Raw genomic sequence first — 26043 nt, forward strand, 5'->3', positions numbered from 1 at the left:
TTTTGTTTTTGAAGTTGCAGGATTTCTTTTACTTGTCATGAAACCTCCTCGACTCTTTCATTGTCTTTTGTTTTATGTTCAGTGTATTGCAAGTGCCATAGACTTCAGATGGTCATGCTGCCACTTTTTAGTCATATCCCTATCTGCACTCTGTGCCCATGTGAGGTGTTGTGTTCACAGGCTCCCTGATATGTTTCATGTGCAACAGTCCAGTTTCCTTTCATAGGAAAGTTTTTCTTCGTGTTATAAAGAATTTATTTAGAGCAATTATTTCAAAATTGCTCTGATTCATGTTGCCTAAATCACCTGAACTTCCTTAACCTTTTCTTTATTTTTTTGCAAATTGTGTGAAATCAGTGTTCTATAAAGGAAGCACTTTTCATCTGAGGATAGCAGATGGCTGGAAAAAGAATACATATTCATGGATTATGAAAAGGCATTTTATGGTTATCAACTAGAGCTTCCCTTTTTTTTTCCCTCAGTTTTTAACTGATTTCCTTAACTGATTTTTGTAGGCAGGTCATGGCATGGGTTTATAAAGTCTGTACATAAATGTCTTTTTGAAAAATCTCTAGCATTGTAAATCTTTAATAAAAACAATAACTTTGAGTTGAACTAGATCCAAAACTAATGATAACTGTATGTTCAACTAAAATGCCAAATGTTGGAAAAAATTAAGGTAGTGTAAGTATTAAAATAAGTTACTAAGATTCTAAATAGAATCTTCTAGTCATTGACTATGTTGATCACTTCCTAAGTGAATTTCTCAGCATTTAAAAGAAATATTGGAAAAATTTTCCTCCATAGTTGAATATATAAAAAGATCATTACAGTATATATGCTGTGCCTTAACGTGCAAAGCAGTTTACAGAGGTGACTTAGTATTATTAACTTGCGTAGAGGGGGACAAAACTGAAGAAAGAAAGTGTATTTTATTACTTGTCCAGGATTGTCCAAGAAAACTTGGTAGAAAAACTGGGAGAGAACATAGTTATATTAGATACACATGGTAGAGTTATTGAGTAGTAATTTATTGGCCCTCATGTATATATGCATGATTGGAATAGTAGAGCAAACACTGAAGTAATTTGCCAACTAAACGCCATTGTGCACCAATGTATTTTCCAGTTAGCCAAGGAACATTATCTCTCAGAAGATCCCCTGTGACTGTCAGTGTGCACAGTTGTAAGAGGCCAATTTACTTATAAGAAATATCATTATTTGTCTCCAAATTCTCTTTATATGAACATCAGTGGGAGCCAGAGAGATATGAGGCATCTGGAGGAGGACTGCTGCCAGTCCCAGGTGATTTGATTCCAGCAGGTGTAGGTCAAGTACAGCCCCTGTGCTTAGATGAGTTGCTGATTAGTTTGAACTGATGTGGGCTGGGAGGTAGGAATGGAGGACCTGGAGGTAAATGCTCACCTGCTCCTGTTCAAGTGAGGGCTGCCACATTGTTTGAGACTGCCTTGAGTCCTGTGAAGAACAGGAGTCCTGAGTTACAGTGACAACACTAATTAATAATTTAAATCCTTCTTCTCTCTTGGAACTCTTTGATCTTCTGTTTTTCAGCTCTAATAAACATCAGCATTATGAAATATCTTTAATCCACCAGCTTCCTCTAAAACAAGGTAACTTTTGTCTAGGATGAGGTTAAAAGATGGTGGGATTCAAAAAGAGAAATGCGGGGGCTGTGTTAGTCCCTTGAGTATTTACACTATAGGGCTTTAGCAGGACTGTGAGTGGCTTTTGTAAACTAGAAATATAAGTCCTTTTTAGTAAGAAAAATATAATATAAACCATGTTTACACTGAATTGCCTTTTATGATAGTGATTAAAAGAAGCGTTTACCTCAATGTGGAATTAGTTATTTGTCGGTATAAATAATCAGAGGTGACTAAATCTACAGTGAATGTGCCTCTGTCAGATTTCTTCAAAGGAAAATTCTGGCAGAGCCTGGTTTCATTAGGCCCTCATGGTCTATTTGGGGTTTTAGATGTCTGTTTATGACATTAATATCGCTATGGAGTAGATCTAATTAGATATTCTCAATGTTTGATCATCAAACTTTGAGCTTTTCATGCAAATGAATATTTAACAATTGAGAGTTACTTTTCTTGATAAGATTTAGTTTCTTGAAATGCGTATCACAAACTAGAGCATCATCCCAATACCATCTACTGATTTTTCATTATAGTAATGTTCCTAAGCTTAGCACTTGCTCAAGTTATGAGCTCAGCCTCAACTCCAGCCAGTGATAAAACTCGGTATTAAATAAATAGATTCAAATCAAAGTGGCAGATTTTGTGTGAATTGACTCTTTTAAATGTGTATATTTAGAACATTTATTTCATCTAAATATATCTGAAGAACTTGAGAAAATAGTGTTATTGTACTCTTTTGTTCCCTTTGTGGCATCATCAGCATTATCCCCAATGAATTCAATTAAGTCATCAGTTACTTTATATTTATCAGTGTTGTATATTCTTAATGATGCATTAAAGGATTAAATAATTTCTAATCTTCTCTACTTTCTCATAAATGGTCATTTTTTATAAATGTATTTATTTCTGTAATGGTGATAGATGCTGTTTCAGAAAATGCAGAATGACATTATAGTAGCATTTTTTGTAATATCTGGCTTATTTGTATTTTTTTTAATATGCAGACTTTTACTTTATGCCACATAGAGTAAATTGGACTCATTTTTCTTTTGCCTACATTGCATATATATTAGAAGAGACTATGTAACATTAAAATGGTGAATTTCCATAAATTAGAAAACTGTCCATCAGCTGCAGGTGTTTAGCCCAGAGGAAAGTTGTTTTGTGTGTTAATTAGAGAGGCCTTAGGACTTCTGTACTTTTCCGAGGGTTTTTGGCTGAGAGAGAGAAAGAGCGTTAGTTTAGGAGGGAGGATGGGTTGTAAGTTAGAAAATAGGAATTTTTTAGTCAATATTGTCCTTATTAGAATCTAATGAGGCAGTTGACAGGATAGACATAAGATGATAAGTGTAATCCTTGACCTAGTGAAGTGTATTGTTTTGAGAAGGTGTGAATTGTTTGCTTTGGACAGTGAGTAATAGAGGTGGTTTAATGAATCCTAGATGTTTAAAGAGGCAGCAGTGTTGCCTTTTGACTGTCTACAAGGTAGTCTCCTTGTCAGTTTTTCTCCTTGCATTTGAAAATAATGAAAATACTGAGCATACTTTTAATGCTGTGGCAGACATATATGAAGTAGTATTGGGAAGGAATTCTGCTAACCTTGTCTGATCACTACTGAAGTCTGTAAAGACAAGTATTGATAAGTTGCAGAGGTAATTTTATCCAGGTCTCCCTTTTTCAATGTTGTTTCTAAGGAAATTGCCACATTATTTTGGCATGGCACTGCAAGTTTCAGGGCATAATTTCATGACCTAGCTGGCTTGATCCCATGATGCATTGCTTCTCAGAAGGTAGACCCAGTTCTTCTCATATATTTTCTAGTGTTCTTCAATTTTTATCATGCCTTTCTAATTTTTATTTTTTTTAATATGATTTAGTTCTTTTTGGAAGGACCAATCTTCTCTTATTTCAGCTCTCCAAGCAGTCTCACTGTAGAGTCTAGCAGAAGCAAGACAAATACAAGACAGTAGCAGGAGTGTGTGGCAGGGATTTAGCGGGAGGAAGGCCATACCCTGAGGTAGCCCTTAGCTCATCTCTTCAGCATCATCTAACTGCATCCTGAGATTGCGTCAGTGGGAGGATAGTTAAAGGTTGTGAATATAAACCCTATCTCTTTAATTGGTGTTTCATAATTTCTCATACCTACAATTTTGTATGCTCCATTTTATAGAAAATGAGCTGAAAAAAAAGAAGATTTTAATGACTGGGTAGTAAATGAAAATAAGGAGCCTGCTGTATTATGGAAATTATAGATTGATATATTGGAGATAAATAGTGGTAAAGAGGAGAATGAAATCCCAGAGGAACACTACTTGAGATTAGTTTGATCACTTTGATAGTGTTGAGTTGCCATGATGTCTATCAAGATGATGGCAGGTACCAATGGAAAAGTGGCAATGATAACTATATAGCACAGCTCACCTACTGTATTTAAATGTGAATTCTTTGAAATGAGTTCCATACTGTTGCTATTTGTGTTATTTTTTGCTCTTCGTGAATCAATGGAATGTTGAACTTTGGATTAAAAAGAATATAATCTGCACAATCCTGCATGCTATTTCCCTGTCTCTCTGGCAAAAGACTCCATATCCCTGTTCCCTTAATACCTCCTTGATGTGCTTTTTTCCATTGTATTCTTCATTGCCTTCTCAGAACACAGCATTTGTCCTGTTCTTGATCTGCAAAATGGTCTTGCCTTTCTTGTTTAAATTCCTCCTGCACAGTTATTCATCTGTTGTAAAATATTCAAGTTATCCAGGTATCTAAGTGATATGTATGTGATAGGCAGGGCGGTGTATTGACAGAGCAATTGAAAACTACATATGTATATGTGTCATATACATGTGTCATGTATATGTGTCATCAATCCTTCTACTTCTGCTTTTATGATGGTTTATTCTCCTGTCTGAGCATGACACATGAAGTTACTTGAGGCAAGGCTTATCTTCTTCTGATGCCAGAAGTCTTGTTTAAATCCAAACCAAAAAAATGCATAAGGTAATTATAAGGAGAAATTCAGATAATCCAGTAGGGTTAAGCTGATAATTGTCTTTCAACAGTGACTAGTGGCCTGAGACTTGAACTGATGCCAGCCTGAAGTACTATGAATAATTGGAAGGTGATGAGTAAACCATCTTTTGGTAACTAGTTTCTTAAGATGCTCAGAGTCGTTATGAAATGTTCTGTATAGGGCTAATGAGTTTTTGGCAAAAGAAGAATAATTAGAAGAAACAAGACAGTAGCCACCCATAACTGAGGTCATATAACTGCAAAAATTAAAAACCTCAGGGAGAAGATGCATTCAGAGTTGGTGGATTTCCATATTATCTTGCTTTGAAAAAACCAAACCCCACATCTTCTAGGGCCTTGTACAATAGGGAATTGCCTCCATGACTACAGGAATGTAGAGGCTCCAATGCTTCCTTGAGTGAGCTTTGTGGATGTAAAGACTAATTTTGCTTTTACTGAAAGAAATTGCAATAATAATGTTCTTTTTTTTTCAACTGTATTATGCCTTTTTGGTAGTTTAACCTCACCATTCCTTCTCATACATGGAGAGTCTGTTAAAGTTTCAGAGTATTAGTTTGTTCTTGAGGAGGTTAATGGATATCAGCTTTGTTCAGTTTTTGTGAGATTTTATTTGGATAACCTGAACCAACTGGATTTTTTTGCAAGGCCTGGAATGCGATTCATGTGTGGTGAAATTTTGACTGCTAGAAGTGAAACCAACCAAAAAGATTTTACACTAGAATGACCTGTTGTGAAGTTTTGTCTCTTGGAGCACAAAATATTTTTAAACTTATAAATGAGAGTCATTATAACCTAAAACTAGCCCAGGCCATGTAGTCAAGAATATACCTCAGGAACAATCCTGCTCTAACAGGAAATGGCCAGAATGACCTAAAAATTATTTCACATCTCAAATTTTGTAGCTTTTGGCAGGCTCTAATTATGTGTGTCATGCAGCAGAAAGGAGGCAATCAGTATAGATCTGGATATACTGCAAGTGGAGCGATTAAAGAAAATAATATAATTTTTCTTTGAAATATTTAATAAAATAATGAACATATACTTTATAACCAATTTTTACAATGTGATACTTTTTAACAAAGCTTCAGTTTAGTGCTGTGATAGAAAGGAAACAGACTGATTCACAGCAAACTGAGATCATTTCTTGGATTGCATCTGAGTGTGAAAATATAAAATTGACATTATGGAAGCTATGAAGTGTTTCTACAGTGGAATGAATCACTGGCATTGACTGGAAGAAATTGGATAAGTATGTGATGAGAAACAAGTTCTAGTATGAGAAATACTGTTTTTATGACAATTTTTTTAATTTAATTTCTCCTTCCCCTCCCCTCTTTCCCTTTCAGGGTAAATGGAAAGCTGGTGGCATTGAAGGTGATTAGATTACAAGAAGAGGAAGGAACCCCATTTACCGCTATCAGGGAAGGTATGCACTCACTTTTAGTGATGATGTATGGGTTTTTTTGTAATTACATTGCACTTCTTATTTCTGTGCCATGCTGTAGTGAATAGCTTGAGAATTCAAATTATATGGTTACGTTCTCAGTAGGAAGAAACTTTGGTGCTTCAAAAACAAAGCCTCTAATGTGGGAGTTCTTGTTAAAGAAGGCAGCTCTGCCTCTGCTTTGGCTCCTCTTAGATTTACTATACAAACAAGTACTTTAGAGGACTTTTAATGTGGGTGTGAGAAGTCACCCTGGAAGATGAGGGAGCTGTGTAAGATGAGTTTCTTGCCTGCAGGCAGCACGTAAGATGAAGATAGATGTAATTTTTTATAGTACGCAGCATGAAGCAAAGACAAGCGTTTCTTGATAAAGGCAATCAAAAGATCAGTGAGCAAAACTACAGGCATCTTGGAAGCTGTGTGTAGTTTGAGACTAGCTTTTGTTTGTTTTTCCTTCCCAGTGGACTCTAACTTACGTGCCTTGGGAATGATTCTTATCTAGCATGCTTGGAGACGCCTGTTAAGCTTTCTGTTCTGCTCCTTTATCCTTCCTTGTCAGCCTCCCGTGGTCATTAGTGATGGCTGCATTATCTGAGTCTGTCTGTATCGAGCTCCTTTGCAGAAATTGCTGGATATGCCTTCTCTGCTTGGGCCTTCTCTGTTAGAAGGTACTAAAAATGAGCCTTGGCAGAGAAATAATAAACACTTTACCATCACACCACTGATTCAGACTTCATCTGCAATTGGTAGTGAACTACAGAGATGAAACTGTTAGGGCTTTGAGGGACCTTTTAAAATTGTACTGTCTTGGCATAATTCCCAAGGTAGGATGAGTCAGGGAGGTACTAGAACATTAGCCCTCACAAGGTCCACAGCTGGCCCTGCATGTGAGGTGTGTGGCTTCATATGCTCTATGTCTGAATCTACAATGAGCCCATTCCGGAATGGACTGGCCAAAAAAAAATGCACATTTCATGTGATTGACACCCTGAAGTTAGAAGCCTTTAAAGTACTGTGGATTTCCATCTCAAGGTTGTGCATTTTAAATGGGACTCTTCCACGAGGAAGGGAAAACCGTGGGTGGCCAATTTATGAGGGAATTTCTGCAGTTCTTCTATACTGCTTTGTTTGAGTAACAATTATTGAATGATCTGACACTTTTATTCATAATGATATCCATTTTATCTGTGAGCTGTCTGTCCCTGCAGCTGTGCCAGGATAATGAGGTGTGCAGAGGGTTACAGGTGCAGCTTTCAATATTTGTTGTGCCGAGTTCAAGTTGTAACAGCCTGTGTTTCAAATATGTTTATTGTTCTTCAGGTTTATACTTGATATGGTACTGACTTAATAACAAGATAGTAGATAGAACTTTCTAGTGCCTTTTTAGTGACACTTTAAAGGTTTTTTAATCTGAGCTTGGTCTAGATGAAAGTTTATAGCACTATAACTGTCAAATACGGTATAATTTGTTTTCCTTCATAAATAGTTTGTTGTGTGAGCTCAGTATAAATAAGTATTCTTTAGGAGCAAGAGCAAAGATTTTTTTTCTACTTGATTTCTTTTTTAAATTGCAAAGTTACACTTGCACGAAAATACTGCTCCCACTGTCATTGGAAAAGTTTCCTTTTGGCTGTGACTACAATACTGTGGTTGAAGCCAGTTAAAATTCTGGTGGTTTAATATTAGTAGAACAAAGCTCTTGTCTAGAAAAGCTCTTGAAGTTAATAATTAATACATATTTAAATGTGCATTGTCTCACTGATTTTGATGGGACTACGTGCATCCATTATATTTTTAAGTACTCATCTTGGCTGAGACTAGATCCAGAGTATTAGGCTAATGAGAGAGTTTTTTCTTGTGTCTTGTAGACCTTTGGTTAGCGGGGGTCAAACTTGGGTTATAGGTTATTTGTTTGTGGTTTGTTTTTTTTTTTTGGTAAATGTAATCCTCTCTCCTAGATAGTAGAATTTCATTCAGATCTGTAAGAACCACCTGTAGAAATACAGTCTTGTATGTTTTATATTATGTAGAAGTCACTCATACATGATGTGTTAGATGGGAAGGAGAAAAATCTGTGTTTAGTTAGGCTTTGACTTTTCTGTTGTTGGTTTTGATTTTGTTAGAAACAAATATTAGGACCAGAAAAGTAAGGAAGGCTGTATTACAAATGTAATTTTCAGAAGGTAACCTCACTGATGTTGTGCCAGGCCTGTATTATTTGACAGTAACAACTACTGCTGTGGACTTCACTAGCAGGACCTGAGGAAGCTGTTACTTTTGGCAGCATCTACTCTGTCTTGGACATACTGAGCTCTGTAATGCAGCCATGCCTGGTGTCAGCTACATGGGTGGGGGAAAAAAAAAAAGAAGTGCTTGGGTGAGCTCTTGAAATTATCTGAGAAGTTTGATATGGAAAAACGGTAAGAATGGGACTCTATGTTAAGCGGGTTTTTCTTAATCTTCATTGGATGACTAGGGCTCCAGCCCTGTAATTTAGACTCGAGCAAGTAGAACAAGGACAAAAACTGCTGAGGATGAGATCAACTTCTAATTTCAGTTTTCTGAGGAGTAATGTTCCCCTAACAGAAGAATGCATGTATGGTGGTATGAGCCAGAGGTCTGTTGGAGGACATTTCTTTCCAAACTTTTTCATAATGGAGAAACCAGGCAGAGTTTGACCTTGACTTATTCCTTATTTTCTAATTTTCCATAAATGCAAGGCAAATTCAGGCAAAAGTCTAGTTAGTTGTAAATTAAAACTACTGTAAGTAAATTGTTTAACATTTCTCTTGGTTTCTTGAGTGAAGGAAAATACCATTCCTGCTCAGTGCTCCTAATGGGGATGCTGTGTGATGTTAATTAGGGGGAAGTCACAGACTGAAATCTTAAAGAAGTGGTCCTGCTGAGGGAATTTTGTAGCTGGCTGTGTACAGGGAAGCATATTGTTGCTGTTGTGACAGTAGGAGAATGAAGTGCAATGAAAAACAACGCTATAAAAGAAAAAGAGAAATAGGAAAATGTAGGATTTAAATATGCAATGTGTGACTGCGGAGACAAGCACCAACTTGGTTGAAACAAAAAGTGGAAGGAAAAATAAAAAAAAAAACAAAGCTGACCAAACAAAAAAACCAGTAAAGTTGCATAAGAAAAATCATCGTTAATGCCTGGGGAAGGTTTAGCTGAAACTTCAATTAAAGCTTATAAAGTAATTCTGGTTTTATAGCAGATATGGGTTTGTGTCTTCTACCATTCATCAAAGTTACATAGGTTTGAATGAAAGTAGGTAAAGGTGACATGTTTATTGGTGCTGTTCAGCTCTCTATTGAATTCCTAGAACAAAATTTAGAAGTAGTCTGTGCTAAATGTTCTTTCAAGTTCTCCTGAGTCAGATGTACCAACTTACAGCAGGCAGCTTACAGGACGTTTCCCTCTGAATTTAATTTACTTAGTCTGAGATAATCTAATTTACCTTTGAAGAGCCTGAGGAAAAAAAAAGGGGGAAAAAAAGATAAAAAAACCCAACTGATTCCGGTGTGTATACCTGAGTGTGTTAAACATTTTATGTGATTATCTGATTGCATGTGTGTGAGTGGTGCAGGCCACCATATTACTGTTGTGGGCTAAATGTGCCTTCAACTGTGATATCTGAGATACTGCAGAGTCTGAAAGTCATTTACATGCTATTTTCTCACTTAAATTCTGTAGAATTCAGATCACAAATGATTTCTTATTTAGTATAGTTGTGGTTTATTCTTTTTTATGTAACTCTCATTATCAACTGTTCAGAGATGTTTCAGCATCACACTTGAAGTATGATTAAACCCACTGCAGCCAGCAGAAAAGTTCACTGACCTTAACTTTTATCTCAGATATTTCATTCCCTTTATTTCCTGTAGTATCATATGTTCACCTAGACTAAATACTGAATTGTATGGTAGATTCTAATTCTGGGAACAGCTTGATTTACAGTTCTATAGTTATCTTTTTTTAATTCTGAGTAATAATATTGCTCATACAGCACAAAAAAGATTTTGCTTTTTGGATATGTATGTAGACATACATACTTGGCTTTATTGGCACTTTGCTTCTGAGGTTAATTTGCTTACTGTGTTCTCAGGCAATAAAATTCTTTCCTCCCCAGCCTAATTGTGAAAAATTTTTTGCATTTGGTTTTCATTTTCGACCCCTGAAAATATTGCTATTTACTGTAGTAATAAAACTCTATTCTACTGTTTTAGTATATGGTAATGTTTCATTTCCCATAGATCTAGATGAAGTTTCAAAGCATCATCCAAGCCAGGCATGTTTTGTAGGTATTTTGGTATTTTTCCATTTAAATGCCATGATTGGGCCACTTTCAGTTTATTTCTCTTTATATTAATTATTGTATTTACATCTTGTAATTCATACCTATTTGTGCCAACTTTTGTTTCACATTTTAAAAGTGCTCAGGTGATAGACTGTCTCTTCATCTTTGATTTGGCAGTTGCCCAGATAATAATTTTCCATCTACTCCACTGTCAAAGGCTGTGGTCTTTTTTCCACATATAGATAGCAGCGCGCAAAAATAGCACATAAGTGCTCTGGAAGCAGTCCGCTCTCTTGCATTATAAGATTACAAAGAATACAGGATTTGCTTAATGAATTTCTTTAATTTTTAAAGAGCAGTTCATCATGCATACTGAGTAAGTTTATTTTGTGACTTGGAGGAGAAAACCTAGTGCATTTGAGTGCCACTACAGAGCGTGCAGGAGAGATGCTTAATTCTTGGCCACAGAAGTCTTCAACGTTTCAGGCCTGTTCCGTTTTATCTCACTGTGTGGTAGGAGGAAGTCTAGAGGAGGCCACCGAGATGATTAGAGGGGTGGAGCACCACTCCTATAAGGAAAGGCTAAGAGAATTGGGGTTGTTCAGCTGGGAAAAGAGAAGGCTTCAGGGTGACCTAATTGCAGCTTTCCAGTACCCAAAGGGACCCTACAAGAAAGATGAAGAGAGACTATTTACAGGAGCATGTAGTGAGACGATAAGGGGGAATGGCTTCAAACTGGCAAAGAGTATGTTTAGATTAGATATGAGGAAGAATTTCTTTACTGTGAGGGTGGTGAGGCCCCGGAACAGGTTACCCAGAGAAGATGTGGCTGCTCCATCCCTGGAAGTGTTCAAGGCCATGTTGGATGGGGCTTTGAGCAACCTGGTCTAGTGAAAGGTGTCCCTGCCCATGGTAGGGGGATTGGAACTAGATGAGCTTTAAGATCCCTTCCAACCCAAGCCATTCTGATTCTAAGAGAAACAAAAAATGAAAACCTGAAAGAGTCTCTAAGAAATAAATTAGAGTTTGCCTTTATTCTCCAGGACATATATTATATTATATAACATTATATATTATAATATTATATATTATTATAATATATATTATATATTATATTATAATATAATATATATTACATTATTGCCCAGGACATATATTTATACCAGACAGAATTTCTGAGGTTGGGAAAGTTTTCTGAGGACTCCCTTTATGAAATTGCAGGCTGGAGGGGCTAAATCTTCACAAAACTGTTCTGTGGAAAATTGAAACGGAGTAACTGCTAAGAAAAGAATCAGCAGTTTGCCAAGAGAAAGCTCTTACCTAAGTGTGTGTGTAATTTATTGCACAGTGTTCCTAATTGGTGCACAATGGAAAACACTACTTTATAGTAACAATACTGCAAGTGATGTAAAGCAGCTGTGCTTCTGTATTATCGTAGAGAAATAGTACAGTGTGTACCTGTACCATCTAAGGAAGAGCTCCAGAAAATTGTATTTTTACTGAGTAGACATAATGCTTGTGACTTCATACTAAATTATTACCTGAGTTATTGCATGCACTTCCCAGCTCAGTGATTTTTGACTGATATATGGCCTAATGATCTTTACAACACTTAAGTCAACAAATGACCTCATGGCACTAGTTAGATGACTCTCGGTGATAAGCCTCCTATTCATTGTATTAGAGTAGGTCTGGAAGGTTGTATGCTGTAGGTCAAGGGCACAGTGAAACAATATCTGCTTTTTTTTTTTTTTTTAAAGCCATTGGTTGATTGGTTGATCTACTGGTAGAAGGTAAACATGAAAATTGCAATGAAAATCCTGTCTTCGTCTTCCAGTAAAGAATAAATTATTCTTTTTCTCTGAAGTTAAATCATCCACTTACAAAAAGCAAACCTATTCATTTTATGCAGCATTGTTTTGGGGGTTTTGTTGGTTTTTTTTGTTTGGGCTTTTTTTTTTTTTTTAATTAAGGAAGCTTGACAACTGCTTTCTTTTGAGTGATAGGAGTTTGGAGGACTTTCATATTTCCTTCACAAAGTCCAGTCAAGAAATTTAAACTTCCATAACTGAAATGCCTAAAAGCTTCGTGTGTGTTTGGCTCATCAAGCCTCAGGGAACTTCAAGAGATTACATTTAAGATGATGGAGATGTAACTATTCTGAGCATATATGTCATGTGAGTTACTATAGGGGGTTTGTGTCTTTATGTTTTCAGAGTGTGAAGTTCACTCTCCCCAAAAGCCACATTGCTTTGGAACACTTAAGTAAATAAAAAAGGGACAGTAGCTTGCCTGTAGCTTGGGGAACTTTTTTTCTTGCCTACAGAGTTGGCAGAGCTGGTGCCTACTGCAGGCTAAATAGCTACAGCTCAATTAACTGTAAAGTCCCTGCAAAGCCAGTTCAGCTTGTAGTCGTAATAGCTTTGGTTTTCAGTGTTGTTAAAAATAAAACACACAAGTCAAGAACCTCTGGGACACTGTGTCGTTGGATATTTGAGGTCAAGAAGTATTCAAAAGTAAGAGACTCCAGCAATTTTCATTTCTCTATCTGAACTGTTTCTGTTATGGTCATCCTGCGGCCTTCCCCAAACTGTGTGATTCCTCAAGATAAAAGAGGAATACAGGATTTCTAAATCAAGTGAGGTTGGGCTTCAAAAACTACAAGACATTTCGAAAAGAATGTTCCTGGGACATTATTTATGAAATGAAGTCAGCTTTTAAAATTTCTAACACTTTTGGATGTTACTTATTATTAAATACCCTCTCACAATGCAGAGAAATGTATGCTACTTCTTCTTGAACATTAATAATATAAAAATTGCCTTTCATTTCTGCAGGGTTTTTTCTGAGCATTTTTTTGATACTGAGATTTTCAACTATGTGTCATTTGTGCTTTCTCCTGCATATGCTTTTGCATATGTCTAAGAGAAGTGTGTTAGATGTTTGGTGATGTCATTATGGAGCTTGGAAGCAGTAGGATCTTTCATCTTTACTCTGCTTTCCCTCCTGCTGTTCTCCCCAGCCCTGAATGGCTGCTAATTTTTTTTTACTGACAATTACTGACAACTTTTCCCTACAGTTGAATTGGCTGGCTGTAACAGGTGAACTGAACTCCTGGTCATCTCAGATGAATGTGGGAGAGCCAATAGTTGTCCAATTTCATATCGAGTGCAAGTGGTTACTATGATATTATTTTTTTCTGCTTTTCATTGTGTACAAATTGCACTGTGCTACTTTCTCACTTCTTTTTAGTGGACCAAATGAAACCTTTTGTCCATGTAGGGTGCTCAGAAACAGTAGAGATTGAAAAAGTCTGTCCTGCTTGTTTCTTTGTACCTTGCTATTCATAGGCTGAGCGTAGCTTTTCCTTCCCCCCTTGCTTTTTTTTTCCCCTCTAACAAATTAGTGGTTTTCTCAATTAGAAACCCTTCAGGAGAGATGGGATTACATAAATGCGGCATAAATTATGGTGTTTCCCTTTGAGAATCATTATATAAATTTTAAACTCTATAATGAACTCCCATCATGTGGGAAAAGTGTCATGCTTTTCTGAGAAGTACAAATGCAAATTCCAAATTATCCAGCTTCATAGAGAGCTAAATCTGCTCCACAGAATATTCCATTCCCTCTGTCCTCCTCTCATTCTCCCTCCAATATTTTATCAGTAGCCTGCTGAGATGGAAAACAGCTTTGTAAATTGAATCTTCATTCAGTACTTTTGATGTGCAAGCTGTGACCTTCTGGCTTCTGATCTTGAGCACAGTTCAAGCAAGAAAAGAATGGTGTGACACTTTGACGATTTCTTTTTTTAATATGATCATTTTGCCATCAAGAATTCTTTCCTCATCCTTGTAATGTCAGCTTAATGGCAGACCTTTCAGGCTCTGCCCTACTTCCACCAAAGAAGTTGTCTGTGCATCCTCAGTGCTCACATGGAAGGTGTTGGATAAGGGATCTTGTGCTAGTTCCAGTGCTGGAAGGTTACAAATCCATTAGTTCAGAAATGCTGTTGAATCCTCTGCTCTGAGTTTCAGGGCTCTCTGACTTCGCTTTTGCCCCTGCTGAGGCTTTCTGCTCAGAGCAGTTTTCTTCTGCTCAAAACCATTTCTTCTCTTTCCTATCTAATGCAGGAGTCAGAACTGTTTCCTTACAGATTCTGGGCTACTGCTCTCACTACCCCTGATAGTATGATAGGAAGGGTAAAAAAACATGACAATTACAGAACATGGAGGATATAAGGAGGGTGGCAATCCCATCTGTAAGTCGTACAGAACCCTTATGCAGTCCTTGTGACTTTCTTGTTTGAGTGGAAGTTGTTAAGTCAGTCTTTTTATGCTGTATGCAAATTCAACCTCCTCTTATAGCACATTTTGCCACCGTAAAATGTAGAGCTAAGTTAATCCTTCTCCAAGTAGCATTAGTTTTTACCCTGTGACCATATCCCAGTTGGAGTGGATGTAATTGGTGATACAGATACCAGTTTTTTAATATGAGTGGAGATGCTAGCAAATGATGGCATGTCTCAGTTTGAACTGCTTAGAGACCCTAAGGCACCCTTCAAAGTGCCAGTATCTTCCATGGCCACCTGGTGAAATAAAAACTTGATACCATCTGGTGTTGAGGCAGAGAAATGTCTCCTGAACCTATCCAATTTTTCTAATTGTTTTTTCTTTGTTATATCTCCCTTTTGCAAAAGGAATAATCTAAACAACAATACCATTTTGCCTTGTGGTGAAAGTAGGGACTTCAAATCTGCACAAAGTCATTTGCTTTTGTCAAGATCTCCTGATGTTTTGTGTGTTTTTCTACTGCTGCCTCCTGGACTTTGAAAATACCAGGGTGAGGTGGCAACTCAGTGCTTGAACTGGTTTGGTCAGCTTGAGTTTTATCCATGGTCTTTTGAATGTATAAAACTAGTAGATGACTGTTGCATCTCAGCAGCATTGGTTTCAATTTTGGGTAAATGCAAAATAAGGACGTTAGAAGGTTGTGTGGTTTCCTGGTGTTACATCTCTCCCCCTTGAAGGAGATACATCACTACATATGTGGAAAGAAGTGTATGGGTACATAGGTGTATTTTGCATGCGTCTCCTATATGTCTTTAAGACTTTAAAAACCAATTAACTCTGTCCCCCAAAAGAACCAAATCCTTTGTGAAGGGTGCATACTGTCTTTGATCAGCTCAGAGAATGTCTAATGTGAGTTGGACTTGAACCTGCATCTAGATAAAGATAAAATTCTTCCCGTGAAAGTTGTCAGAAGTGATGTCTAAGGCATGTGACTATCTTCTTGCTACTGACTTCAGTCATCATTCATAAACATGATCAGAACAGCTTTGTGTGTTTTTAACACAGAAAGTTCATGAATGAATTATCCTAATTCTCCTGGTGTGTGTGATTTATTTAAAAATATGATATGAAACAGTCTTGGTTCTTCAGACACGAGTATAACAATGAGTATAACACAGTACTTTGCTGAAAATTTTAAGGATGAATTGTTTCTAAACTTTGAAACAGTTGAGAAATATTTTCAGCAGCCTGCATCTTTGTACTGGCATGAAATATGGCAGCAACCACTGTAGTTAAAAAGAAGCACTAACGCCTTCCTCATAGGAAGGAAAAGATTAATTTTAATGAAGACAGAGGAAAAAGTGGTAACAAATACATCTTATACTAAAGTTATATATGTGAGAAAAAAAATACATCTTTTCTTTTCCTCCTTTCCTTTTTTTTCCTGTTTCTTCACATGTTCCTTTTTTTCCTTTGCTCTACCTGCTGTCAGATACTGTAGGCACAGTTGTCTGGGTGAGACCATTCCTTTGGGAGACAGCACTGCACCTTTTCCCCTCTTGTATTATTCCATAGGCCAAAGATTGTGTTGCAAATATTTTAGTTCAATATTTCCTTTTTTGCTGGGAGAGGTAGGAGATTTATCATTCAGGAATTATGTGGAACTGAAATAAATGCTTCATAAAGGGATTTCTTCTTGCAGCATGGGTGGAGTTACTGCTTTCAGGTTTTATAATCAATATGAAGAGAGTAGCATTTCAAAATTAGAATTTGACCTTTACTATCTTTTTCAAAGCAATGAAAATGAATATCCACATTATTTCACTTCTGAATGTTCCTCCTGAGTAAGCAATATTAAAAAAGAAGCTGATAATATATCGCATTTTTCTGCTGAGATGAAGGGAAACTGGATGGTTCAGAGACAGGTAATAGGATATTGTGACCTTCCACCTCTGACCCATTCATTGAAATACAAGCCATGACTGTGGAGTCTCTAAAAGTCACCACTATGGGATATACAGTTGTAGAGTCTGGAACTTTGTATTTCTGAATTTTTAAGGTCTGAACCACTTGTCACAAACTTCCACAGCTTTTCAGCTGGCAGCAGATTTAGCTGGAGCCAAATGAAAAGTGAACTTACAGCAAAATGAATGGAGGAAACCTTGTAAATAAGGATGTGTTAGGTGTGCTAAACTCAGTGATTTGTATCTGTTCTGATCTGATATAGCTTGTTTGTCATCCGTGTTTTGTGATGCTTGGTTTAGAGTTTGTTTAATCAGTGCAGAAGTGGTATTGACCGGTTTTCTTTGACTTTTACTTTGGGTTGTTAGGAAGGGGTTAATGCAAATCAAGATTCTGTGGATTTTTCTCTTGAGGAGATATTCAAAACTTGCACTGCCAATGACAGGTAATTTATATTATTTAACTTTTTGCTCTGGGCCTCGTGGAAGCTTCCTAACACCTTTTCTTTGTCTATAGGTAACTTAAGCTGCGAGTTAAGTCTTTGAAGCCCATCTTAGTTGTACAGCTCAGGTAATTAGATCCATGGGTTTTATTTAGACTTAATTATCAGCTGGTTTTTCTTGAGCAAAAGCAATCGAGAAAGTGAAGAAAGTGGTAAGAATCTTGGTGTACCAGCACGGTGGCTTTGCAGACAGGGTGATGGCAGTGCCAGTGTGGCTGGCTTCCATTTGAAAACATTCTCCGTTCCCTTGTATCTCCTGAAACTTGAGAGGACAAAGGAGCCCCAGTTACTGTGATAGGTTAAAAACAGCTAATAAAAAAAAAAATAAATCAAAACTGCTTGTGGTGCCCTAAGATTCTTAAGATCCTCAGATCCTAGTATATAGAATTTTAATATAGCTTTTAATACTTTAACCACCCTTTGTCACCCTTTGTGCCAAATTCTTGAACTTCTGTTTAATGTTCTTTTTCAAGGAAAGATTTTAGCAAGAACATCCAATCTGTTGAAGATGTACCTAAAGAACATAATATACACATTGTTGGTAGACAAAACTATCCAGAAGGCCCAGAATTGTTGAAATGGTTCCCAGCAGGATGGTAGGTGTTGACAACAAGGAAGATATTGAGGAAGGAGGGGTCCTAGAAGACCACTGACCCAAAGTGGGGAGGTGTGCCTAGGGGAGGGCCTGAGGGAGGTTCGAGGGACAGACAGTTTTTGGGGCCATGATGTAACGGTTAGATATGATAATTAGCCAGTATTATAAAATTGCAACCGCTATTCTGTGTGTTTATGCTAAATGTATTTTATGCACCTTAATGCCTTAATTAAAGACCTGCTCTATACCTTACTTTACTAAACTGTTTAGAGAATTTTTCTTTGATTTTAGGCAACACTTGCAAACTAAAAAAAAAACACAAAAAACTCTCACTATATTTCAAAGTTTTAGTTTGGAAGCAGTCAAAATTCAAAATTGACATACCTTTATGTGGTCCAAATATTTCCAAAATTTTATAACTAGTAAAAATATAATCTACTCTAATTTTTACACATTTCACACACACATTCTCTCACTCACTTTCCTTTCCCTCTCTTTCTTTGAAATCCAGGATGAATGCTTGCTCTTTTTTGTGCTGTGAGGGCTCAAAAAATGTGTTTAATAATGGTGAGAGAATTTTCATACAAACATTGACTGGATCGTGTAAAGGTTTTATTAAGAAAATGAGATGACATGAACCCCAACCATTTAGCACATTAACCTCTGGACAAGGTAAAAATTTACCTTTTTTTTTTGTTTCATTTCTGGTTTTCTCAGCGTGGCAGTGCCTACACTGCTGCCATTAGTAAACTGCCAGTTCCTGAAGGGGCATCAAACACAAAATAAAACCCAGTAAGTTGCAGGCCCATTGACAGAAAGCTGTAAAGAACTTTCACACTTTTCCAAGTTACTTTATGTATTTGTAGTTCTAAAAGGTATTTTTCAATTTCCAATTATGTGTTTCTCAGAAGGTCTTGGTTATAAAGCTGACATGGTTGAAATACTGGCTTTGCATCAAGGTTTCTAACAGAATTAGCATTTGAATCACTTGAGGCCCTATTCACAAAGCAGAGGACTATTTGCATAATCAAAAATGCTTTATTTTGCATGCCAGTGGAGAAGCTAAGGGTTGTAGCTGCGGCTCACAAACAGAATTCAAGTGATCACATTGATGTATGTCTGTATGCTGCTGTCTCTCAGACTTGCTTGTACAAATTAGTACCAATCTATATAAAGGCAAAAGAAAAGGTTTTGGAGCAGTATGTTTTCTCCATTAAAAGCCTGATTAAACAGGGTTGGCTTAAGTTATCTTTGTAAGGATTAGATGGACTTCCCACTCTACCAAATGTGGATGAATTTTGTGGGGACTTATGCAGCTGGGTTGTTGCAAGACAACGGATGCCTTTCTAAAAATATGCTCAGTAAAAATTTATGAGCTTGAAAATTGCTCCTTGTGTTGAGGAGGTCAAACTAAATATCCTATAAGAGTGTGTACCTGTGGATTACGTGTTCAAGACATTAACATCTTTTTGTTGGATTTCTGCCAGTACTCCAAGAGTACAAATTAAATTCATTTATTTAAAAATATACTAATTAAAAGCTTGAGGTTTAAATAAAAAATAAAAGAAAGTGAGATTTAAAGTAAATTAAAACCATCTCCAATAATAGGTATGCTCCTGAAAAGAGAATCTGTGGTTTTGAGCCTTCAGCAGGGCAGTATGAACTTTGTGTGTGTGCTTGTTTGTTAAATTCAACTTATACCTCTGGAATAAAAGTATTTCTCAGAGTGTATCTAGATCTGGAAACTGGACTGGAAATTCCATTCATCCCTGTTCTGTAAAATTTTATGTTTCCAAATACTCCAGAGTCTAAGTACACCACTAAGAGATGTCCCTTTCTGTGCATTGCTTTGGAGCTGTCAGCAAAAGGTGGGTTTTACTCTGGTTCATACACCCATGTTCTCTGCAGAGTTTGCTGTTTTTATGGTTGACCGAATAAATTTAAAGTGGTTCAGCTTCTCATTCATTTTAATTACAGAGGCCATTAACCTTGTAAAATCATTGACAATTATAAATCTACATCTTTGGGAATTATGTAAACAAGTTTATAAAAGCTCCTGAAGTGAAATGAAAGCCAAACTGTATACAAGGACAAGGTTTTATTAACCTCACTTGTTAAAAACCAACAAAATGTTGGAAATATACCTGCAGATAATCATACACTCCTTAATGACAGTGACACCACTGCATTTCCTATGATTGTGCAGCACTCATTGTATAGTTAATGTTAAAGATAACTTCAAGATATAGATATGCAACTGTAGTTTCTTCTCAAGTAAATGGTTCTTAATATTTTACAGGTTTATTGTGGTCAGAGAACTTTGGGAGAGGAGTGTATTTTACTGCCTCAGACAAGGTTTGTTTATCTGTGGACATCTTGTCAGTTTGTTTCAAATGTTATCAGGCTGTCACATGTAAGCATCCTAACCAGCTAGGGGAGAGGCATTTTGATGGACCTCTTGGAGTCTGTGATCTGTCGTCACCGGGTTGCTGAGCCCTAATTAGAAATAAATGAGTACTGTTCCTGTGCCTGTTTCATGGGCTGATCTTTCCTTTTTTTGTTTGGAAATATTTCTGTTCTGTTTTCATAAGGCTCATGCTATTTGAAATACTGAACTATGTTGTGTATTTAATGTTTAGTCTTGTGAATGTTAGCACTTTGGTTGACACTGTTTTAATATCAATATCTGAACTGGAATGTGCTCTTAGGGTTTTTGATGTAATCAGTTCTTGATTTTTAGCCAAAGCTTTCTGGCATGTGTTAGAACAGGGATTTAGTATTCCTCATTTATCAATTTCCCTTAGAGGTGCAGTTTACTATTGCAGAATATCTGATTTAACATACACACTAAATAGCCATGATGAAGGAGGAAAGAAATTCATTAGTGCCTATGAGTACTTGCTTCTGTCCTGATTCCTGTGACCTTTTTTTAGGTCAGACTGTTTTCCTTTGGCAGAAAAACTTGGCCCATAAAAATTTAGTGACTTTGTTGAAGTCATTCTTTGATTTACTTGGGATGAGGCGATGAGGCAGCAAATCACTAGTAAAGAGCTCCAAGGACTTCACAGTGCTTGAGCTGTGTTTCCTGGCACACTAAGGCGTTCTCACTTTAGTTGTAGAAACTAAAAATGTTTTTGCCCTTTTGCAGTGTCTCAAAATATTGTTGCAGATGAGCTGTCTTCAAGAGGTTGCTTGGAAAAGGATTATTTCGAGCAACATGCATTCCCCAGACTTTCAGAGATTCAGAAACTGCTTCAGAGCAATTATGGTTTTGCCATATTCCTAAACCTTGGTCTTATGTGCATGACATTGTTGCTTAAACTGAACTTAAACTGCTGTGCATTTGCTCCAAACTGAGTAGTCTTTTGTTTCTGTTGAGCAAGTTTGTTTGGTTTCAGTTGGTGAGATGGCAGAGTCCTATATTTGACCATGTGATAGTGCTACATTTATAAGGAGATTATATCTATGATGTTCAGGTCCAGTATTGGCAACATACTGATACACTGAGTGGTCTGGTCTGGTTTGTGCTTGGTCAAATCAAATTAACAGCTAAAGTTTGATTTTTCTCCTTGCGTGCTTTTGCAAGTAGAAAAGAGCTCACCAGGTGGAGTTTCTGCTACACTTATTGATTCAGCCACTCAACCTATTAGTATTCTATTTGCTTTGTCTTTCTAATTGAAAATGAAAGTTAGAGACAAATACAGTCTAGGTATGTTGTAGTTCTCCTTCTAGATCCTGCTGCTTGCTAAGGTGCCCTACTTGTTTTCTGTTCCATTTCTCCTCAGGAACAAGAACCTTCATGCCTCATGTGTTTGGTTAGCAAGTACTTTTGTGTTTAGCTATAATAAAAAGCAAGAAAGATTTAAAGAGACAGACTAAAGAATTGTCTTTGTCTCTAGGCTCATGTACTATGTGGGATGATGAACAAAGATTTAAACTCTTGGGTTTTGGTTTGTTGGCTTGTCCTGAACCTTGAAGTGAAAGTCCCCTTGTGATACTGTTTTTTCAGGTGGTAATTTTCATTGCAAAAGTGTAAACCTCCCCCTTTGTATTTAGTTTTGGTTGGGTTTTTTTTCTGATATTGACAGAGTTAAAAGCTCTACATGCATTGCCCATGCATTTTTGTGCCCTTTTCCCTCTTGTATTTCCTCTAACTTTCTTGCTCCCCTTTATAATGTGCTCTGGTAGCTTGGAAGAAGACTGTCCCACTGGAATGCTTGGCACTGTCCATACCTGGGCAGCAGCAGGGAGGAGAACTAGGAGAAATGGAGGTTAAGAATAGTTGTTGGTGTGAGGATCTTAGGAAGAGAATTACAACTATCACAGTGGGTCTGAAAGAATGCAAATTACTAAGGCCATTCAAAGCAGTACCAGGTATAGAAAGCAGTAATGGGAAGATGGGAAGGGTTGGTGACTTTGGCTGGCCTCAGCCAGGAGCCTGTGGCAACGAGAGTGGGGAGTCTACTTGGACAGGGCATTTCCCACCGTTTTTGTCATTAGCAGCAGGCATGAGGGGGGGGGCAGAAATGGAGCACGGGACTTGGAGATGCATTCAGCCAAAACCAGGTTCGTGATTGTGATTTTGGGGAACTGTCAAAACAGTTCTGCTGATGACACTGTCCCATCTATAATTGGTGCTGGATTCCAGACTTCTAGTCTCAAACTTCTGCTTCGGGCACATACCTGAATGTTTAAGCACACTCAGGGAGGATGGATTCTCTGGGAGACTTTAGCTGCTTAAGTGCAGCTTTAAAGTACAATTTTCCATTGACTAGATGTAAACTTTGGCAAATTGGAAAAATTTTCACAGAAACTAGAAAAAGAATTTCCTTGACCTGAAGTGCAACTTTTGAAGGCCACCTTTCAATGAATGAGTTCTGAGAACTGTTTGAAGAAAAGGTCAGCAACATTAAAGAGCATATTTTTTCTCTAGTCCTGTCTTGCAAAAGGCTGACCTGTTTTGACTGGAACAAACACTGTTAGACACAAATTGCAAAAGATGAGACTGTTTGTTTAAAGTTTGTCAAGGCAGTAGTGTCATCTTAGAGGAACAGGTACTTTAAGAAGCAGTGCTATCAATTTTGCTACTGTCATTGTTAATTACTATGATTCTATAAAAAGAAATTTATCTGGAAAAGCAAACAGTAAATTGCTGTAATTATAATGATGAATGACACAACAGGATCGAAGAATGGTATATTTTCAAGGGGGCTGGATGTTTTATATCTGTATGTAGTAGACAGACAAGCTGTTGACTGTTGAGTTGGCCTTTAAAAAAAAATTCTTACCACCTGTGTTGTTAAAGGGTTATGATTGCAGATCCCTTTAATGTATTTTCTCACATTTCTTGAGTGTGCTTTAATTATGCTGTTGCTCAGAATGCCTTCCAATATGATTTAGATCCATAATCTGATTGGCGTCGTACATCTACACAGGTAATTTTTAATTTTGAACTAGAAAATTATGGGTATGTTTTTAGCAAAAGTAAAAGGATAGAAATGACTAACTTACCTCAACTACATCATCTCTAAGCATCACTTAACTTTCACATCACCCTGTCACTGTCAGCTATGGCTGTCAACTTCATGAAGCTGAGACGTTCCTTCAGCCCATCTTTTCTCTTCTAGCACCTCTCCTGCGCTGTCTGAGGGCCAGCTGCTTTTTAAAGGGGCTTACTATCTCTTGCTTAAAATAAAATTTTTGTCCTTTAAAACACAAATTTCCAAGTTCAACATTGTCCACAAGATTTCAATAAGCATATGCTGTTCTAGACAGTGACATGGTAATAATGGGTCTTCACTGTCATTTAAATGTAAATTTGTAAAGTTTGCAGTCATACTGATTTAGATTCAGTTACAATCCAGGGTGAATAAAGCAAAATTCTGGGATTCCTGGTTTTCTGTTTCCTCCTTGACTTGCACCTTAAATTCAACTAACATTTTTGATAGGTGCTATGAACTGCAAGACTAAATGACAGTTAAATGACAAGGTGAGAACCCAGACAATACCCAGAGACCTCAAGGCAAAGGCAGAAGGAGGATGGCATATCTGTACTTTGTGAACTGATAGGGCCTTTATGTGTGATAAGAACACTTAGAACATATTTTCAGATTATGTGGTTGCAAAGTGGATATCCAGCACTGTTGGCACCAAAGAGCTTTGCTGTTGGTGGTAAAGCATGGAGGTCTGTTTCCAATATAATCTCTTTCAACTGATTTAGTCTGGAAAAAAATTTAACCTCCACTGGGTTTTGCTGCTGTAGTGTCTGCAAGCTTGCTTCATCCCTTTTTTGCTTTTTTCATGTTGGAAATTAGTTTACAAGTTACTTGAGGGAATCTTGCCATTTTATAATCTGTGTGCTTAGCATATTTTTGGATGTGGAAGAAAAATTTATTAGAAAGCTTATAGAAGGCATCAAAGGGGTGCCAGAATTAAGGTTATTTCCTGTCCTTAAAAATATTTTTAAACAGTATGCCTTATTTTCACAGTGATTGATTTTGTGTACTAAAATGGTTGTAAAAATAATTATTTGCTAGCTTTGTACTGAGTTTGCCTTTCTTTAACATCTAAACTATTCCACAAGAGACAAAGCAATGTCATGAGCATTCCAGCTTTATTTTCCACTTATGGGCAAAGAGGCATGTTGAGCCTCACCCACTCAGAAGAAAATTGATATGATCTTTTAAAGGCTCCTGTCTCGCTCTCTCTTTGAAAAATAGCAAGACATATGCCACAAGCCTTTTTTTCTGCTGCCTGAATGTGTGCTGACAAATGAGTCTGCTTTTTGTGCCTTTTTTTTTTTCCTGAAGGAAATGGCCCACTGAGAAAGAGAGCAAAAGTAATTTTTTTCTAAGACAGCTTTTTTGTAGAATTCCTCATTTATAAGTAGTGGTTAAAGTATGCTCATAGACAAACTCAGTTTCATGTTAAAGCAATTAAATTATTTCCTAGGACGCCTTTCTGTCGTCTGTGTACGAAAGAAATATTCATTGCAGGTACATAAGGTTAAGTGATTTCTTGTCATATTGATGCATTGGAAAAAGCAAGTAACAGAATGCCCACCGACTTCAGCAGAACATGTTTCAGTGCTCGTACTTGGTTATTTACTCCCTCATTTAGGCACTGTAATACTAATATTGCAGGTACACTGTTTACAGCAGAGGATCTTTATTATGGTTGCAAGGTCAATCATTCAGAAGTTGTCAGAATTAAGTTTAGCTGTGAAAACTTAATTTGGTCCCTCTACTTGTACTGTTCCTTCCTTAATTATACAACAGTACCATGTTTGCTCCTGCTGTGTGATCTCTGCCTGTGTCGGATGCTGATCAATTAATTTAATTCTGTGTTCTTGTTGGGTGGCTCTAGCTATAGGCACCTACTGTGAGTTATTAAAACACTGATGGTTTTGAAATTTTTTAGAACACTCATCACTCTACTCTAACTACGTAAATATTTGTTCATCTTGTCAGCACCCCACTTGCTAAGAGTCCTTTTAAAGATGATTTTGAGATGACTTTCAAAGTACTTGCATAGCATTGGATAATATCAGTGTACAGGGTTGCTTGGGGTTCTGTAATAATTGTGTGTACTCTGTGGTTCTGATAAGTGAATTAAAATCAGAAGTATTTCAGAAAATAAGGATTATGGTGATGATATCAGCTTAAGTGACTTAATGTGATGCTCAGCCAGGTAAGGTTGATTATTTTTCTGACTTGGATCTGGTAGAGTTTTCAGCTTCTCTGATGGATGGACAAGATCCTACCACTGATACTTGAAAATAAAGTTGGATCAAGTTCATACCTGGGCCTATATAAAATAAAAGTTAGGCAACTAGTTATTCCACCTGTGAAAAAAATTCAAGACCTAGGAATAGTTAATGAGTGCTAGCACACAAGTTGGCCACTGCAGGATAAGTTAGGCTGTGAATTTACAGGTTGTGGAAGTGCGAGATAAATGCAAGATGGATATGAAGCAGCTGTGAGCTGGCTTATCTCATGGTAGTGACATCAGGAATGTGAATCTTGGAGAAGCCAAGTTTTCACTGCAGCAGCCCCTGTAATTGTAGTCTGTCTTTGTTTTGAGCACTTGGGATGGCATTCTTTATTTTTATTTGAATTTTTGTTTATATACTTTTCTGAGTGTTTGAAAAAGCAAGTGGAAATCCATATTCCATTTTCTGGTGTTTGCATTCCAGTGTTTCATTGTGTTTGCTAGCTCTTGTATGGACACATCCTACTTGACCTGAAAT

The 26043-nt window shown here is 37.1% G+C and overlaps 1 protein-coding gene across 3 annotated transcripts in view; it reads left to right on the top strand.

The window, feature by feature from the left end:
* Nucleotides 1-26043, top strand: part of CDK14 (cyclin dependent kinase 14) — a 313384-nt gene that overhangs the window by 99674 nt on the left and 187667 nt on the right. For all 3 annotated transcript variants that reach the window (XM_027684701.1, XM_027684704.1, XM_027684703.1), the window contains one exon: nucleotides 6041-6120. In XM_027684701.1, the coding sequence (XP_027540502.1) occupies nucleotides 6041-6120 (80 nt within the window). The remainder of the gene's footprint in view (nucleotides 1-6040; nucleotides 6121-26043) is intronic.

The sequence above is a fragment of the Neopelma chrysocephalum genome, unplaced genomic scaffold (genome assembly GCF_003984885.1).
Source record: "Neopelma chrysocephalum unplaced genomic scaffold, ASM398488v2 Primary Assembly neopelma1_67, whole genome shotgun sequence".
In the NCBI taxonomy this organism is placed as follows: Eukaryota; Metazoa; Chordata; class Aves; order Passeriformes; family Pipridae; genus Neopelma; species Neopelma chrysocephalum.